Below are 19,513 nucleotides of genomic sequence, written 5' to 3'. Positions count from 1 at the left end.
CTAGATTGTATAGGGGAAGGAAATCCATGGACCTCCAAGTAAGATGTCAGATTGACAGATCCATTGATGTCGCCCATCTTCTCCTTCTGACCTCCCCCACTCCCGCCCAATCCTGTTCTGTCTTTGCAGGGAATGCAACCACTGACAAAGCAGAAGGCAAGAGGAAAGGACGGCCGAAAGCAGACAGCCAGGCCCTGAAAGATATTCCTGTAAGATTTTAATTATCCATCACCTTTTCAAACAACTGGAGAGAAGGGAAGAGAGAGGGAGCAGAAGAGAGTCGGGTTTGATGGATTTAATCCAGAGTTTGGAAAATTGGACCTTTTTTGAATGTTAACTCCAAAAACCCATCAGCCACCTTGGCTGCTGGGAGCTGTCACCCCATAAATGCCATGCTCCCTGCTCTGCTCCTCATTATTTAATTTAATTAATTTGTACCCAGCCCAGTCTTGGCCAAACTCTGCTCTGGGCGGCTAACAGCAATCCAAATAATAACAGAATAAAATAAAATGACAGCATTAATACAATTCAAGACGGCAAGAAATAGATTAAGTAATGACAGGCGGGGAAGGCCTGCCTAAAGAGCCAGGAGTTGGCTCTTAAAAACACCCAGCGAGGGAACCAGACAAATTTCTGGGGGGAGGGGAGATGTGAGGGGCCACTGCCGAGAAGGCCTGATTTCTTGTTTTTTCCCTACACGCTTCCCTCAGCATTAGGCTTTTCAGCCGCCCATCCTGGCTAGAGCAAGTGATTTGGGTAGATCTAGGTGGAGGAAGAAGTTCCACCAGATATTGAGGTCCTAAACCATTTAGGGCCTTATATGTCATCATTAATACTTTGAAATCAATGCGTAAGCGAATGGGCAGCCAATGCGAGGCAGCTAACTATTCCCATTACTAGCAGCTGAATAGAAGAAGGAATGGCTTACAGGTCACAGCATCGCAGTTTGTCAACAGCAGTTAGCCCCCTGGGATAAGGGAAGGGGGTTCTGACGTCCACCCGAAAACCACTAGGTTCTTATAGATGGAGATGCTCAGTTGCACACCACAGAGGAGGTCCACAGCTGGGTAGGAGCCACACCAAATCCTCCAAATGTAGAGGAGCCTTAGTCAACATGGGTGGTGGCAACGCTGCCATCAACGTTCTTCTCTAAGTTGCCCTCCAGATGTGCGGGAGTACAGCTTCCGTCTTCCTCAGCCACCATTGGAGCTGTAGATCGTCACATCTGGAGGGGAACCACACTAGCTAAAGGCTGTTCAGAGCTAGCACTGGGGTAGGAGCAAGAAGCTTGGGTGGATCTCAGCCTAGCTAAGCCTCCAAAGACTTCCAGTGGAGGCCTTTTATCCCTGGTGAACCACGGTGAGATGCCTGTAAGTTGTGTGCCGTTCAGGTAGAACTCCCAGAATGGGGAATTAATGGATTTGTAGTCCCAAGAAATCAGGAAATCCCATCCTTACATGGTCATTGTGCAAGTTCCCCATGAAATAAACCTGCCCTTGGTTTGCGCAACTGCTATGCTTATGCAAATAGCATGCTCAGCAAAAGCTCAATAGGATAATGTACCCATGGGTCGTTTTAAGCCCCAAACCAGCAACATTAAGAAGGAATGAACAGTCTATTGTCCTTTGATTATTATTTTTTTTTGGTTCTCATTTTTGTCATCTCTTTTGGTCCCTTCTTCCCTCTACCCTGTGGGCATCTCTCTCTCTCTCTCTCTTCCCAGCTGCCTCTCATGAACCAATGGAAAGAAGAATTCAAGGCCCATTCCAGGGTGAAATGTCCCAACACTGGCTGTTGGCTGGAATTTCCCAGCATCTATGGGCTGAAGTACCATTACCAGCGCTGTCTAGGGGTAAGGAAGATAGAGGTCTGTGTTCCTTTTTTCATGACCCATATCTATAACCGTGTTGTGTTCAATGTGAGATCTGTCCTTCTATCACTGTTTGAATGTCCAAAAAGTCTCATGTAGCAAAAAAAAAGAGCAAGGCCCTACGACACCCTGAAAGCTAATACGATTTATTTGGCATATGTATTGGTGAACTGCAGCTTTCTTTAGATGCAATGAGAATTTACTTTCAACCAGGAAAGTAAATTCTCTTATACTAGATAAGACTTGGTAGGTTCTAAATCAACCCTGAGTGCTCCCTGGAAGGACAGAACCTGAAACTGAGGCTCCAATACTTTGGACATCTCATGAGAAGAAAAGACTCCCTGGGAAAGAACCAGATGTTGGGAAAGCGTGAGGGGAAGAGGAGAAGGGGACAACAGAGGACGAGATGGCTGGACAGTATCACCAACATGAATTTGACCCAATTCTGGGAGGCAGTGGAAGACAGGAAGGGCCAGCGTGCTTTGGTCCATGGGGTCACAAAGAGTCGGAGGCGATTTCACGACTAAAGAACAACAAGGCTCTAAAGCTGTGATTCCCAACCTTGGGTGTCCAGATGTTCTTGGACTACAACTCCCAGAAATCCTGGCTGGCAAAGCTAGTGGTGAAGGCTTCTGGGAGGTTTAGTCGAAGACCATCTGGGTTCCCAAGGCTGAAAAACACTGTTCTAAGGAATCACAAACCTCTTGTTGTTTTTGCAGCTATAGTCTCCAGACTAAAGTTGCTGCTCCTTTTGCAATTCCTGCAGAATACCTTACAGCATCTTAAAGACTAACAGATTATATTTGGTGTAGAGTTTTGTGCCATATAACCCACCTCCTCTGAGCTAATTTTAATGTGCTGCTAAAGACTGGCTGGCTGTCAGCAGCTGTATAGTTTCAACTCTATACAGTGGTGTCTCACTTGACAAGCATAATCCGTTCCAGCAAAATCGCTGTAGAACGAAATCCTCGTCAAGCGAAAATTAAAAAACCCATTGAAGTGCATTGAAAACCGGTTCAATGCATTCCAATGGGCTAAATACCTAATCGTCCAGTGAAGATCCTCCATAGGGCCGCCATTTTCCAGTGCCTGTAAAGCGAAAAATGGCTCCTAAGAACAGCGGGGAGCCATTTTGCACAGCGGGCGGCCATTGAAAGCTGATGATCAGCTGTTTTCAGATTGTCATAATGCGAAGAATTGGTTCCCGAAGCAGGGAACCGATCATCGTAAAGTGATTTTTGGCCATTGAAACATCGTTTTGCAATCGCAAAAGCAATTGCAGAAACCTCACCATCAAGCAGATCCGTCGTTTAACAAGGTAATTGTTAAGCGAGGCACCACTGTACGTCAGCCATACAAACTCATTTATTTCTTGTTATTTTCTTATTAACAACAAATCGTTCATTGTATTAACTCTGGTGGCTGGTCTGATTGGAGTTTGAAAATCCACCTGCCACCTGTGACGGAGGTAGAGTTGGTATACAAAAACGTGGTGAATAATTCAGCTGGGCACAGCTTGGGAAAGTTAGTATTTTGGATCGCAACCCCCAACATCTGGAAGCCAGCATAGCTAGTAACCCTACTGGCTAGGTAGTTTTGGTCCACGTTTTGCCTGTGGATTTACATTTAAAGCCTTGGCTGGCTTCTTCCCAGTCCAGTTTAAGTCATAGCTTTGCATAAGATAGTTGGGATGTTTGGAAAATATACTATTGGCTGGAGAGGGAGGAGAAAGAGGGCATGTGTCTTGAACGGCATCTTTCAAGTGTTAACTCCACAGGTTTTGACACACTTTGCCAAAGACTCACAAAGTCTGGTGATATCCTCTTCCCTTCTTTGGGAATGTTGAAGCTAGAGATGGGCAAAAATTGATTTGTGCTGCTTTGTACAAAATCCTCCGTGTGGCCTCCCCACTACCACCTCCAGCTGGCTGTTCCACTCACATTCCATTGCAGACAGCTGGGGTCCTCCTTCTCCCGTCCGGGCAGGAACTCAGTTTACCCTTCCCTGCCTCCTCAGGCAGCCGAACACTCAGTGGCTGTGCAGGGAGAATCCCAGTTCCTGCCTTCTTGTCTGAGTGGTCGGCTGCTGGAGGAGATCTGTGATCTGGACACCTTGCTTCTCTTGATTCATCCCAAAATTTCATTTTTTAAAAAAGTTGCATCACACAGATGGTTCTTGTTCACATTGTGATCGACTAAGGTCGTGTTTCCCAACCTTGGGTATCCAGGTGTTCTTGGACTGCAACTCCCAGAAACTCTGACCAGCACAGCTAGTGGTGAAGGTTTCTTGGAACTGCAGTCCAAGAACACCTGATTTAACCAAGGTTGGGAACCACTGAACTAAGGTAAGTAGTCAGGTCTCTCCAACCTACACTTTGTAAGCTGCTGAACAATTTTCATTTGTTCTTTCGTATCTAAATGCAAGACTATAATGCTCTCCTTTCGGTTTCATCAGATGGGCTTCAGCTTTGCCTACCAGATCATTAAGATCATTTTGAACTTGATCGGTGTCTTCTGTGGTGTTTAGCAATCATTCCCAAACTAGGTTTCATCTGTTGCATAATAAAAAAAACCCTTCATCATGAGTAAAAATGTCAGAGATCACAGATTCCAGGGAAGAATCAAAGATATACATGTTGTTGCAGCACTAGGGGGGGGGGCTGTTGGGTTTAAAAGGGTGTCTCTGATTCACAAGCCAGCAAATATTTTTAAATTGCTCATCTTTTCAGTCCAGGTGTTTGGAAAAGTATGTGTGGCTCATACCGCCTCAGAAAGGGCATCATTCCTTCTCTTAGATAGGAAGACCTATCTTGACATGACCTTTTCTGTGGCTAGCATTCCTCAGCTAGGAAAGAAACCCCACCAGGATAGGATTCAGAAGTGTTTTATACACAGGCGACTACATACCGATTTAGAAGTCCTATGACAAATTCCTGAAGATTTTCGAAAGATTGTCTCAGATTTTAGCACGGCATGTTGTCAGTAGGAATTTGGGACGGTCCTTTTTTGGGACCCAGAAGGTGACATTTGAAAGCTCTGATTTGAAGACCTGATTGTCAGCTGGAGGTCTCGGAGCAGTTACTTCTTTTGGAGTACAGCTGTCCCCACGGATCCTGATAGGTCCCAGAAAACCCTAGTTCTAGCCTGTTTGAATTATGGTTCCCAAACTTGGATGGACAGGAGGTCTCCACTCAGCCAAACCAGGTGGTATTCAGGGTATTGTAGCCCAGTAACATCTGGGGATGTAAAACAGGTAGCCGCTGGGCTAGAAGTCTTCCTTTCTGCTCTCAATGCCACTTCCTTCTCCCTCTTTCTGCTCCCTGGCAGGGTGCCATCGTGGAAAAACAAACCTTCCCTTGTCCGTATTGTGAAGCCGTGTTCGCTTCAAAAACCCAGCTGGAAAAGCACCGTCTCTGGAACCATCTGGATCGGCCGTTGCCGGCCATTGCCCCGCCGGTGGAAAAGAAAGTGTCGAAAGCCGTTAGCAAGAGCGGAGGCAAGAAAAGGTACAGAGGCATGGCTTTTGAGCCAGAGGAGAGGGCAGGTGTCCCTGGGTGGGTGGAGGGGGGTGTCTTTGGGATGGAAGAGGCGGTCAGCTGTAAAAAGGCTCGGTGTTTTAACTCCCCTTTTCAACCAGCCCTCTGTGCTTTGCCCTAGAGCTGCCGAGGGTTCAGGTTCCCCAACCATCCATCCCAAACAGGCAAAGGTAGAGAAGAAGGCCGTGACCGTACAGCGGCCTGAGAATGGGGAGTGCGCGGCTGTGAACCAAGGCAGCAGAGAGTTCAAGACCGCCCCGGCAGCTCAGCCGTTGGGCAGCAGGGGATCCAAGCACCAGACGAGCAGGCCGGCGGCCGTTGTGCAGGAAGAAGACCCGGAAAGGATGAAACACAGTAAGATTAGAGCAGTGTTTCCCAAAGGAGTGGCTCAGACACGCCACCCTTTCCTGGATTTCAGATTCGGAAATGAACATTTCAGAGCTGGGAAAAGTGACTTGGAGAAGCGAGTGCTGGCTCAGGAATTCATGGGATTGTAGTCCAAAACCTAACTTCCCCCAACTGGGGATTTAAGAATGATAGAATGCCCTTATTATGATATACAGTGGTGCCTCGCAAGACGATTGCCTTGGGGGACGAAAAACACGCAAGACAATTGGTTTTCGCGATCCCCTATGGTGCCTCACAAGACGTTTTTTTCCCTATGGCTGCGCTTCGTAAGACCTTTTTTTTCCCTGAGACCGATGCCTCGCAAGACGAATAAATTCCGTGGTTGTTGTTTTTTTTGCAAGACGACGATTTTCACGGAACAAATTAAAATCGTCTTGTGAGGCACCACTGTATCATCGTCATATTATAATGATATAATAATTGTAGAACTGGAGAGGCAGAGGCCGGGCAGATTTCTTTTAAATTGATTTAAATTGTGTTTAAAATTTTAAAAACTGGATTTTTTTAAAACGGGTTAAATTTTTAAAAAAACATGTTTTAGATTTAAATTTTGGTTTACATCAATTTTATTTTAAGCCATCATTGATTTTCGTCCGCTCTGGCTGGAAAGGACGCTGCGGATCATCAAGTCCAGCCCCTCTTAAGGAGGCACTCCCAACCTCTAGCTCTGCATCCAGATGCCTAAACCACTGAGCAGGTCATAACCACCCTTTAAGGCAGCCACCTTCTGGACTTCTACATGAGTCCCTAATCACAATTAGAGTAGCCCTGTTGAATCATTGGGGGTTTTGTGAACCAGGACCTATCTAAATTCCATTGATTCAATGGGACTCCTCTGGTTGTGAGTTACTACTGCATTTCAGTCAATGGAAGGGAAACCCTGAGCATGCAGAGATGCAAGCAACAGCATCCTTCAATGATGTCTCTCCTGGATGACGTCTGGCAGAACTGCCTATGTAGGAGAGGAGAATGATGGGAGGCAGCGGGCCAATCAAGCGTGCAGAGGCCCAGAGGACCGCCTAATGAGCAAAGGGGCTCATTGAAGCCTGGGTTTATTTATTCCTCATGCCATACAGGGTAGGATTTCATGGCTCGCATCAGGGGTTCCCAATCCCCGGTCCGTGGCCTTGACCGGACTGGGCCGTGGAGACAGATCTCCCACCCACTCCTGCACACACTTCCCCCCTTGCATGCCCACCCACACAGCCCACATAGGCATGCGCCCTGCCCCTTTCATGCATGCACGTGAGGCTGTGTAGGCGCCGTGCAAGCGCCCCTTTGCACATGCACGCAAGTGTCCAAGTGCCCGTGCAAGTGAGCACCACCCCTATGCGCATGAGTCCAGGGGTGCCCCCCCCACGGACCCCGCCCCCCCCAACCGGTCCACAGTGTCAAAAAGGTTGGGGACCCCTGGCTTACCTCTGGCCATTACCCTTTGTTCTCAGAAGGTCTAAGGAGATTGTGAGGTTCGTTCACACTCATTGTATCCCTCCTTGTGGTTTCCATTGATGCTGGGTAAACTCTTGCTTTTTTTAAAAGCGTAAAGTATGTTGGATGTGTGCTAGCTCAGGTGTTGCCTGGAAACAAATTTCTGTTGGGGTTTTTTGCACCTCTTCATAACCATGCCTTTGTGCCCTTCCTTTGGAAATTCCAGACGGATGTTTGACCAATTTTTTATTTCCGTTTTCTCCTTTTTGAGTTAGGAAGGAAACAGAAAACTCCTAAGAAGTTTACCGGGGAGCAGCCGTCCATCTCAGGAACGTTTGGATTGAAAGGTGAGGGAGGGCAAACGATAGCCAGGCAGACGCGTTCTCTCTCTCTCTCTGCTAAAATCTGGGCATCTCAGCCCAGGCTTCAAGAAGAAACTCTGTCAGGGTTGAATTTTTGAATAATACCAGAAGCATTGTGGATTCGATGCTTGTTTACGGTCACAGATCCCAGGACTTTATGATTAGCAGGAAGTGTTTATTTTTATTTTCTTTAAAATACTTTTATTCTGCCTTCCTTTTTTTTAAAAGAACCCAATGTGGCATAATTTGTCATCCTTATTCGTCTTTACTGTTCGCTTTGAACCTTGTTGCAGGCGTTATGATCCTAGACAGAGAAAATGATTTTTCCAGGAACAGCAGATTGTTCAAAGCAATCTCTCTTGTGATTCAAAGGTTTTCTGTTTTTTTTTTGTATTGTCTATGATCTGATTAGCTTTACAAAAGACCTCCTCCTTTGTTGATAATCATCAGCTGCCTTCCTTTTTGGAACTTCTTTTGGTGAGTGGGTGCTTCCGCAATTGATAAACATCTGCTCTTCCAAATTTGTCTACCCCTCCCGCTAACCAAGCTGGGTGGCAGTTTCTGGGAACGGTAGTCCAGCTAATATTTCCAAACTCTCCACCAAACTGCAGACTCGGAAGTGCAAACCTGTTCTGGCACAGGTTGTATGCCTGTTCCTTGATCTGCCTTGCGGCTGACCAGAAACATCTGTTTCGTGTCCGGACTAAGCTTCACAGTGTTTGCTTTTCTGCCGGGGATTACTGAGATCAAATGCCAGTGTCAATCTTGAACCGGTTCCTTCGGTTGGCAGGCATCCATTGCCCTAGTGCTGTCATCCTTCGTGGCACCTGACAGGATAAGCAGAAGTGACAGTCCATCCCCCCAATTCCCCAGGGAGTTTGCATTTGAAATGTTCACATGGGGGAGATGGGATAGCAGAGGTGGGAGAAGAAGAAAAAAAGAGGCTAAAACCATCAAGAACGGGGCGCTTATGGGCATAAGCGAGCATGAATACAGGCAAAAATAATAGCTGATCCATTAACCTCTTTGCTTATCCCCTGTTCTGTAGCCCTTCAAGGCTTTCTGTTGGCCTTTCACAAGCAGGGTGTATATTTCTGATCATGACAGCTGTTCTGATTTGACTTGACAGTTGTCGTTTGCAGGCCAGGCCTTTGTGGATCAGGGCCATGTGCATGAGCCCCTGCAGGCTCTCTTGTTTACATTCCCCACTGGAACACACTTACGGCCCTCATAAATTCCTTTTCAGAAATTCTTACAAACAGCTTTTCAAAAATGCTTCTAGGAACCCATCTCTGGTCTCTCCACGCTGCATAAGATCTAAGCCCCCTTGGGGAATCCAGTGATTTTTTTTTTCTGATGAATCCAGTTTCTGGAAGTCTTGGTGGACTCAAAAAAAAAAAGTTTGTTTGATTTGTTTCTAAATCAAACAAACTTTCCTTTGTTTGATTTAGAAATTAAAGAGAATATATTTTATGTTTTAATTGTCCCTGGAGAGGAGTTATGTCATTTCAGTTCATTTTCTGATAAGGTTTTTTTTTTTCAAAATTCTCTGCAGAGCAGAAATAAGAACAAAACAGAACAAAAAAAGTGAAACTGACAGATTTTTTTTCTGTCCAGGTCTAGGGCTTGCTTGCTTGCTTGCTTGCTTGCTTACTTATTTTTCATTCGTCCGATTTCTGTGTCCCCCATAGGACCAGTGGTCACTCTGGGCAGCACAGAGCAGTGATAATAACATAAAATAGCATGAAAATCGAGCTTAACATTAAAATGAAAATTAAATTTAAAAACAGGTGGCAACTTAAAAAATGATACTCTCTGTGGGCTGTTCAGATGGAGTATTTTGTAAAGACTGCTAGAATAGGAAAGTTCTAAGGGATTTCTTAAAAGTTGCCAAAGAAATTTCCTACGGCAGCTCATTCCGGAGTTGAGGAGTCACCACTAAGAAGGCCCGGTTCCTTGTTTTCTCCTTCCGGGCTTCTCTCAGGGTTAACGCCCTCAGTTGTCCAACCTGGGATGTATAGGTAGAATGGGCAGTCCCTGTATGGGTTAAAGACAGGTAGGCTTTGAGTGTTTAACCCTTAAGAGATCTGGCTTCATATACCTGTGTATTCAACTGTCTCTCTGGTGCTAAATTTACATTGCCACCTCATTTTTTTAAATGAGGCTTCTTCTCTGTAATAAACACGTCAGGCAAAGAACGCATGGTTCTCTGCATGTTGGGGATTAGCGCACCTATTGAATTTCGCTTGTGCAGATGGGTGGAAAAATATCCCTTCAGTTTATTTCTGAAGCCTTTACCAAAATTTGCTAATCATTGGTTCAGGTCAGAAAGAATTAGAGGTTTCAAAAAAGTGAAAAAGTTAAAATCAAGTGGAACGGAAGGACTTCTCCTTTTCTAATAGTTTGGCTCCTCTCTGTTTTACTGCAGTGGATGGGACCGTTCTTGTAGTTGGCTGTGTTGTTTGTCAGTTTGCACTGAACTTGGGTGGGTCAGAAATTCATAAAAGGCATCACGGCTGTTCTGGAAAAATCACAAGGACTTCGCTAGCTGGCTCAGTAATCCAGCTTTTCCTCCTGATCTCCGCAGTTAGAAAAAAAAGAAGAAGAAATAAATAGAGAAATTTAGTGTGCAGGGTGAAATATAGCTGGGCTCAACTGTTCTTCCTTTTGTTTCTGCAAACACTAAAATGGAACTCAGGGACAAGGTGTGGTTTTCTGATCCCAGCTTGAAAACTTCTGGTTTGTGCTACAGTAATTAAAAGTGCATAGCATTAAACAGTTCAGGAGCCTTATCTATCTATCTATCTATCTATCTATCTATCTATCTATCTATCTATCTATCTATCTATCTATCTATCTATCTATCTATCTATCTATCTATCTATCTATCTATCTATCTATCTATCTATCTATCTATCTATCTGTCTGTCTGTCTGTCTGTCGGTCTGTCTGTCTGTCTGTCTGTCTGTCTGTCTGTCTGTCTGTCTGTCTGTCTGTCTGTCTGTCTATATTTATTTATTTATTTATTTATTTATTTATTTATTTATTTATTTATTTATTTATTTATTTATTTATTTATTTATTTAAAATATTTTTACCCCACATTTCTCCTTAAAAAGGACCCAGGGGGGCTTTCACCATTAAATAGACAATATTCAAAAGCTAAAACAGGAAGCATACAAATATTTAACAAGATTTAAACCAATATGACATTAAAAAGTAGTACATAAAATCAATATTAAAAACACATTGAAAAGCAACAAGACACAACAATACATTTTTTTGGGGGGGAAACCCCTCTTAAATAGCCAGGCACTAAAGGGAAAGCCTGCCTGAAGAGAAAAGTCTGTGCCTGCTTGCAGAGAAGGACAGCGGAGATGGGGCCCGGCTGGCCTCCAGTGGGAGGGAGTTCCAAAGTCTAGGAACGGCAACAGAGAAGACTCCTGTGTCCCCAATAAATGTACCTGTGAAGGTGGTGGGACTGAGAGAAAGGCCTCTTCTGATGATCTTAACACCTTGAGCAGGCTCATGAAGGGAGACGTAACCCTTGAGATAGCTTGGACCCAAGCCATTTCGAGCTTTATAGGTTAAAACCAGCACTTTGAATCATGCCCAGAAATGGATTGGCAGCCAGCGGAGTTGCTGTCAGAGAAGAGTGATGTGATCCCTGAAGGTGTTACCTTGTGACGACCCTCATACCAGTCTTTCTAGGTGAATCAGTATCACTGCCTCTTTCTGGAAGCTACGAGGAAGTGAAGTCAATCAGGTGGCTTGCTTGAGTGACCCGAATCCTCTGTCCGCGGCCAAGGTGGAATTCAGATATAGTGGTGCCTCGCATAATGAGTGCACCGTTTAACAACAAATCCGCATAGCGATGTGTTTTTTGCGATCGCTTTTGCGATCGCATTGCAATGTTTAAATAGGCAAAACATCGCATTGCGATGATCGGTGAGTGTTTTGCTTACCGATCTTCACATTGCGGTGTTTTAGAAACAGCTGATCGGTGTTCCAAAATGGCCGCCGGATCAACAAAATGGCCGCCCGCAGCATTTTCGCGCCGATTCCTCATTTACCGAGGTGGTGAAAATGGCGGCCCTATGGAGGATTCCCGCTTAGCGGTGAGGTTATCCCCCATAGGAACGCATTAAACAGAGTTTAATGCGTTCCTATGGGGTTTTTATTTCCGGATAACGACGTTTCCGGATAGCGACAATTTATCCAGAACGGATTATCGTCACTATGCAGGGCATCACTGTACATTTTGTACTCCGTCTCTGAGCCGGAACCTCATGCTTGCCAGAGGTTTCAGATCCAGTTCCCATCAACCCCCCCCCCCCCAAGGGCAGGCTGTCTGGGAGTGATGGGTCTCTTTCATATGACATGTCTGGAGGAGGTGATCTTGGAGAAAAGCGCGGTGCCACTTTTGAACCGAGGAACTGCTGTCTTCCGAGAGGGTCACGGTCTTCACTTCTGCCCCTCTTCAGGACTGGCCAAAGCGGAGGACAAAGCGAAAGCACACCGAGCGAAGAAGCTGGAGGCCGGCCTAAGCGGTAGCCACAACCACAGCAACAGCGACGAGCAGAAGAAGAAATCGCCCGGATCCAGTATGAAAAAAGAGGTGGCACCGACGGCAGTCACACCGGCTCCTTCCACTACAGGTGAGCCTCTGGGCCAAAACACCTTCCTGATGCCTTCCCGAGGAACACCCCCCCCATCTCTGCCACTCTATATGGTGGTCCTCTGTTAATGGGCCTTTTCAGACGATGGCTGGCTCTTTTCTTCCACGGCGCTCACGTCTTAACCATTGAATGCCTGCCACTGAACATGTGGGGTTGTGGCTGCGGGTGCAGGTGACCTGGGAGGGAGATACAGCACGCCCATAAGAAACACAGTTGGAATTCACCGACATCACCCAACGGATGGCCCACTGAGTCTGAATTGGCCGGGCATCCTGCCGTGGCGGGTGTGCAGTATCATTTGGCTGCAGGTCAAACTATACCTCTTCCAGCTGATGTTACATGTTAAGCTGGTCCACATTGTCAGGTAGGGATCTGCACTCACCGATTCTTCTACCTGACAGGGTTCACCTGCTCACAGATCCTCCCCCACCTAAAAAAAATATTCTTATGAAAACCAGAACATTTGCTTTCAAAGCCCCCTACATCGTTTAATGACCACATGTTGCCCAGAGACTGTACTGTATATGGCTGCAAGTTACCTTTGCTGTGATACAAACTATGGGAATCTTGTTGTAATGCCAACTGACTTTGGTCCAGGGTGGGCAATTAAGAGCTGTTAACTTTACAAATGGCCCGTTTATCATTTCTTGAGGCGAACCAATTCAGCTGTCTGGATTTCTGGACTCTTTTGATGGTTGGGGATAGCTAGGGGAGTATGAGACTGAATACCTGCGCTTCCAAATTTACTACTGTCTGGGGATCTCCAGCAGTGGGAGGGGGCTGCATTTGTGTCCCTGAGGGATGCTTATGGCCCATGGATTAAATGATGCCCACCTCCTCTCATATGAACTGCTCAGAGGTGTATCTTGCTGTGGGGAATCGAACTCCCAACCTCTGAGCTATCTAGCTGGAATCACATCTTTCGAATACTAATATAATTTCAGCTTCTATCTGTAAAGTATAGATTGACCTTCAGTTATTTTAAGAAGCCTTGAAATTTCAATAGCAGAGTAATAAATCACATGAATTATAAAGGATGTACACTTTCAAACAATGGTTTCCCTTGCATTTTGCACGGAGCCGGTCATTAAATAAGACCAGGCCAGCACCGTCGTAGATGTCCCAAGAAAACTGTGTTTTAGCACACATTTCTAGCATGGCGTGTGTGTTTTGCCATTGAAATGCCTTAAGCTTTCTGCTTGCAGCTTGAAAAAAAAATGTGAAAGAGCCCCTTGCTTGTTCATCCAGGGGCTGTATGAATTGTCCCATAGAGATCACTCTGAATTTTCAAATACTGTCCGATGGAGAATAAGGCAATAGGGAAGCCAGGGAACAAAAATATGTTTCTTTGGGTTCCTTCCAGATTTCAGGGAAGCAGGATGTTCCAGATAAACACAGCTGCAGGCTCTGTTCCCACCAATCCATGTTCCCAGCTTTTCTGAGCAATGTGAGGCCCGTCAAATAAACAATATCACAGGCCTCACTCTGGCGTAGTCTGTTACGTTGCAGTGGGAACAAGACCAGGTCCGCGTCTCGCTTGGACGATCCCGAAGCGGCCCCCAGCCTCTTTTGGCTACCGATGTCCCCTAACACCATATTACAAAATGTGATTCCGGTAACTGGTAGTGACCCCGGGCTACCCATATTGGTTCAGTTAGTGCTGTGCTAGACTCAAGCATGGAACGGCGAGCCCTGGTAACGTGCTTTAAAAAAAATTAAAATCTTATGTGTCAGAAAAACAAACAAAACATATTCACTTTACACAGCATGAGAGTTTAACAGGTAAACTTCATTATTTCGAATAAGTAACTACTTAAGTAACTGACTTGTTTCATAAACACTCAAGCTCTTAACTGCTGAAAACATCACTCATTTAGAGAAGGTATAATTAGCTGCTCCTGTGTGATTGACATGCAGCCCAAAGTCCCCCCCCCCCCCAATCTCCCGAAAGTGTAATAATCCACGTTCGACAGATTTCAGGGCTCCATTTTGCCTTCTTAGGGAGAAACCCTAGAATAAACCCATACTAAAAAAATGTTTCGCCTCTGGTCGCGGGAACACACAAAATAGTGGACGCTGTCACCATTTATGGAAGCAAGGGCTGCCGTCTTGCATTTGAGAAACTGTTAAAGGGAGATTCTCCTTTTCACACACATACACACACCAAATTAGCAAGAAGGAGTGTGTCTGGAGAGGTCACAAGTCAGGAAAAAAACAGATCTGCCCACAGAATGCCCGCAGAAGCTGTGGTTTCCAATTCTGATTTACCTGCAGACATTCATGAACAAATACACATATGCACAGGTGCAAACCTGTCAGGTGAACAGTGCAGGAAGAGACATAGCTACCCTGTTTCCCCGAAAATAAGACCTAATCTGAAAATAAGCCCTAGTTTGATTTTTCAGGATGCCCGTAATATAAGCTCTACCCCCAAAATAAGCCCCAGTTGAGTGAAACCCCGCCCTCCACCCTTGTGCAGCAACCAGAAGAAGAGGACAGGACTGTATTTGAATAAATGTAGGTTGTTGTACATGGGAAAAAAAACATCACCTGAAAATAAGCTCTACTTCGTTTTTTGGAACAAAAATTAATATGAGACCCTGTCTTATTTTCGGGAAAACATTGTAGGAAGATAAGGATTGATCGTCATCTACCATAGCATTTCATAATGTGATGATGAAAGAAAAAGGTGAGAAAGTACAAGATTTTCCCCAAAATTCCTAGTGATGCTGAAAAATTTGGGAATGTCTGCTCTACAAGCCAATTTTGAGCAGAAACCATCATACAGGACATGAGAGGATTAAATAATTTAATAAGTTAAAGTAAATAGTAGCTAGAGCATTCTTCCCCAACCTTACATCCATCAGAAATGTTGGGTTGCAATTCCACAGTGGTGGGCGATGGGATTTGTAGTCTGCCCCCGTCAAAGAATGAATGTGGCTCGTTAAGGGGATTTTTTAATTTCACCTACCACCGTCACTGAAAGCATCCCATATAAAGAGGCACATCTGTCTTCATCCTAGGTAGCTTGGTTTGGAAAAGGTCATGGAATTGTTAATTTGGGGGGACTCAAGACCCCATCCTCCCCAGTCACCATGATATTACCTAACAGATAATGAGAGCCAAGTCCAGAAAACTCAAGCTTCCAAGATCCACAGCTGAGTGTCTAGAAATGTGACCGGTGGGCTCCAAAGGACATGGAATTTCTCCTACCGGCAGCTTGATTTTTCTGCACGAACCCATGTCCGCCTCTCTTGTCTCTTTTAGTGAGCCCAGAGGAGCACTGGCAACAGACGATCAATGAGAAGGGAGAGGTTGCTTGTCCGACCTGCAGCATGATCACCCGGAAGACCGTCCTCGGCCTCAAGAAGCACATGGAAGTCTGCCAAAAAGTAGGACATGGCATAGGCTGTCGTCCAGAATTAGAAGTGTCAAAACAGAAGCAAGGGGCCGTCCCCTGTTGATTCACGGCTGTGGCTCCGGCCACTGTGATTTTGCTGCAAGCCAAAGTCACCAGCTTGTTTTCTAGGCAGGCCACTTAGAGAAGGGAGGAAGCAGTGGCAAATCAAAGAGCTTTGACAGACCTCACTGCATAAAGGCAGCTTATTTATGCTTTTTAAAAAAAATTGTTTCTATATACAGTGGTGTCTCGCATTACGACGTTAATTCGTTCCAGCGAAATCGCTGTAGAACGAAAACGTCATAATGCGAAAATAAAAAGCCCATTGAAACGCATTGAAACCCCTTCAATGCGTTCCAGTGGGCTGGAAACTCACCGTCCAGCGAAGATCCTCCATAGGGTGGCCATTTTCGGTGGCTGTCTTGCAAGGAATCCGTCCCAGAAAACAGCGGGGAGTCATTTTATTTACCCGCTGGTCATTTTGAAACCACCAATCAGCTGGAGGAAAATCGTCGTTTTGTGAAGAATTGGTTCCCGAAGCAGGGAACCGATCATCGCAAAGTGAAAAAAACCCCATTTAGACCATCGTTTTGCGATCGCAATTGCGATCACAAAGAGATCGTCGTAATATGGTTTCGTCGTAATGCGGGGCAATCGTAAAGCGAGGCACCACTGTATTTTTTTTTAATGCATCAATTTTCTATATTGTTTTTATGCTGGCTGGATAGCTCAGTGGTTTGCGAGTGCACCTTTGCAAGTCTCGGGGAATTGTGTGGCTCCCGCAGTGCAGCCTGGCTGTTTCGTTCCTGCTTGGTGGAAAGAAAAGGGCTAGCTGGGTCACAATAAGTCAGAATTGGCTTGATGCCACGTGATTATTATTAGCTGGCTGGATAGCTCAGTGATTCAGGTATCTGGCTGTGGAGCCAGAGGCTGGGAGTTCAATTCCCCACTGGAAGAGAAGAGTCAGCCTGTGTAACCTTGGGCCAGCTGTACAGTCCCACAGTGCCCCTAGAGGAAGAGAAGGGGTAAAGCACTTCTGGATACTCTCTACCTGCAAATCCCTGGAAAGGGTCGGCATGAGACCAAATTGACTTGGTGGCCCATTATTTTTTTTTATATTGTGTTCATAAAAATCTTAAAGCAGTTTATAATAATTCCAGGTACTGTAATTCTTTTGGAGCATTTATTTCTATATTGCTTTTCATTTTAAAAATGTCACACTACTGGCCTCGCTTCCCTGCGGCCACTGATGTCATCCAGTTTCTGTGGCAAATTAACACCAATTAAGAAACGATTGCTTGTTTTTTTTGTGACAGACAGGAATCATGTGACTTGGCCCATGACAAGACAATGTCATTCTGAACTAGCGGCGATTCACTGCTAAAATGTACGCCACGGGAATTAGACAGGCAGTTCGTGTATAAGAAGATTCTGGCCAGTTTGTGATTTTTAAAAAAGGCAAATGCAGGAGCTAAAAAATAACAAATAATAAAAGCAATGAAATCCTGGTAAAACCATTCATTGAAAACCAGGAGCAACTTGATAATGTTAGTGATCAGGAAAATGATCATGAAAACGATTAGTAAGCAATAAAAATAATGAAGTCCATTAAGTACAACAGTAAAAGAGAGTATTAACAACCTGGAGAATAATCAGGATGATGTCTAGGTAAATAAATAGCTCTTTAGTTGAGAGTGGAAACATCCAGCGTTGTCTGGTTAGAAGGCTACCTAACCCTAATAGAGAGACCGTTCTATATGATGGAGGGGTCCTCTGCACCCCAACCAAACCAGTCTGTACAGCTATAAACAAGCACTTCTCATGGGACACCGGAAGGAGTTGCGGGGGGGGGCTGCTGATTAAATCTGGCATGTACAATGTTTGTGTTCCTAATTACAGAAATATCTATCTATCTATCTATCTATCTATCTATCTATCTATCTATCTATCTATCTATCTATCTATCTATCTATCTATCTATCTATCTATCTATCTATCTATCTATCTATCTATCTATCTATCTAACTAACTAACTAACTAACTAACTAACTAACTAACTAACTAACTAACTAACTAACTTTATTTATCTGCCAAGCCATCTGAAAATTGACGTATCTGTCAAATCTTTGCTCACCTGTCCCAATCCAGTCTCTCTTTCCCAGATTCTTACATAATTTTAGACTAAAATTTCAGTTTCTGCTCCAAATTGCACACCTACACCAAGAATGTGAGGATTACTCGCAAAATCCTTCATTCTCATTGATTTACACTGTCACCCCATCATGAGACATCTCAGTCAAATTTCCATATTATGCAGGATTCCTCGCCTTCAGACTGAGACCGAGATGAGGAGAACTTTTTCCACCATCTTTCTCTTGCAAAATTCTTGTGATATATGCAAACGTCTCCGTGGCCCATTGCACCAAACTGGCATAGTTTCTCTTTGAGAAGCAAAGCATCCACACTGAACAAACACAGAAGGCCCGGCTGATTGTTCACAAACAATCGGCCCGATGCTTCTAATTTTTAAAAGGCCAGGCTGAAGCGATTGTAGTTTTGCACAGTGTCTGTAAATTGCCAAAAATTATGTAATTTGTACAAATATAATGTTGAGAGCACTAGAAAATGAAATTGGGGAAGGCAGAAAATGTACATCTTGACCAGTGAGAGCAAGAATAGAACGTATTTGAATAAAGTGACTGTTCTGGGGCTCTTTGGAAAAATTTGTGGGGCCCTTTGGGATCATGAATATGGGAGCATCTCTGTGTTTGCATGCACTTTCTAGATTTCTGATTCCTTCCCCCCCCCCAAGGTGGATAATGTGCCACCTTCACTTCAGCATTTGAAGTGCTTAACTTGATTTTCCCTTGGCTGTGTTCAGTTGCAGGATGCCTTGAAATGCCAGCATTGCAAGAAGCAATTCAAGTCCAAAGCGGGATTGAATTATCACACCATGGCTGAACATGTCAACAAGGTAAGTGGCAATTTCCTCTGTGTCACTCTGCTGTTTTTAGGAGAGAGAGAAAACTTTCTGAGTTGGGTATTTCTTTCATGAGAGCCCCCAAAAGATATGCATAGGGTGAACTTTCCAGGTCTTTGCAACAGGCAAAGATGGTCTAAATTAAAATGTGGAATTTGAGAGACAGTATTTAGGTATTTGCCTGACATCAAATTTTAGTTCATTTTAGAACTTTGTTTCAGTGGATAGACCACATGGTTAGAGTGATGGGTTGTGGTTGTTGTTGTTTTTTTTTACACAAATGTATGTGCATTCCATGCCAGAAGGCGAATTCTGCATCTCTGTATGCATTTTGCAAACATGAATAATTGATCCTGTTTTGCAGTGTGTTGCAATGGGTCATATTTATTCCACTTCCACTGGTCATGGGGAGAGACAGGGAGCTGCGAAAGGCATTGATGCCAATGCACAGATGCACACATGTACGCACACACCACACCCAGCCAAGAGCAGAAATTTTAGCCTCTCTGGAATCTCAGCTCTTACTACACATTGCCGGCATATTTTGGAGCAAACCACAAGGGCTAGAAACACTAGCATTCATTTAAAAGAAAAATTAGAAAACTCAGGAGGAGGGGAGGAAATTGGCACGGAACACCACCATCTGTACTTCTTCGTAATTTATATCAAGCTTCGGTATTTAACAGGCCAAAATCCTATTGCACAACTGTACATGTGCAACTCAAGATTGCATGGGTGGAAGGTGAGGTAGCACCCAGGGGGCAGTGCTGTCTGTACAAAGGATTTCCTCCAGCGCATTGCGCAACTGGTTGTGCCACATCCACATGGCTGATAGCACAATTCTGTGGCGT

The 19,513-nt window shown here is 44.7% G+C and overlaps 1 protein-coding gene and 1 long non-coding RNA gene across 5 annotated transcripts in view; one reads left to right on the top strand and one right to left on the bottom strand.

Annotated features, from left to right (window-relative positions):
- The window catches only part of LOC144588699 (uncharacterized), a 186,905-nt gene that overhangs the window by 127,311 nt on the left and 40,081 nt on the right, over positions 1-19,513 (bottom strand). The gene's annotated exons all lie outside the window — the stretch shown is intronic.
- The window catches only part of ZNF512B (zinc finger protein 512B), an 85,808-nt gene that overhangs the window by 27,419 nt on the left and 38,876 nt on the right, over positions 1-19,513 (top strand). For 3 of the 4 annotated variants that reach the window (XM_072996708.2, XM_072996705.2, XM_072996706.2), the window contains exons 3-10: positions 130-209; positions 1,724-1,867; positions 5,197-5,375; positions 5,527-5,759; positions 7,517-7,588; positions 12,088-12,261; positions 15,550-15,674; positions 18,564-18,656. In XM_072996708.2, coding sequence (XP_072852809.2) covers positions 130-209; positions 1,724-1,867; positions 5,197-5,375; positions 5,527-5,759; positions 7,517-7,588; positions 12,088-12,261; positions 15,550-15,674; positions 18,564-18,656 — 1,100 coding nt within the window. The remainder of the gene's footprint in view (positions 1-129; positions 210-1,723; positions 1,868-5,196; positions 5,376-5,526; positions 5,760-7,516; positions 7,589-12,087; positions 12,262-15,549; positions 15,675-18,563; positions 18,657-19,513) is intronic. The other variant, XM_072996707.2, reaches the window with a different exon arrangement.

Source organism: Pogona vitticeps, chromosome 4, assembly GCF_051106095.1.
Source record: "Pogona vitticeps strain Pit_001003342236 chromosome 4, PviZW2.1, whole genome shotgun sequence".
Classification (NCBI taxonomy): domain Eukaryota; kingdom Metazoa; phylum Chordata; class Lepidosauria; order Squamata; family Agamidae; genus Pogona; species Pogona vitticeps.
Note: the sequence above shows the minus strand (reverse complement) of the source record. Positions and strands in the feature narration are given on the sequence as shown.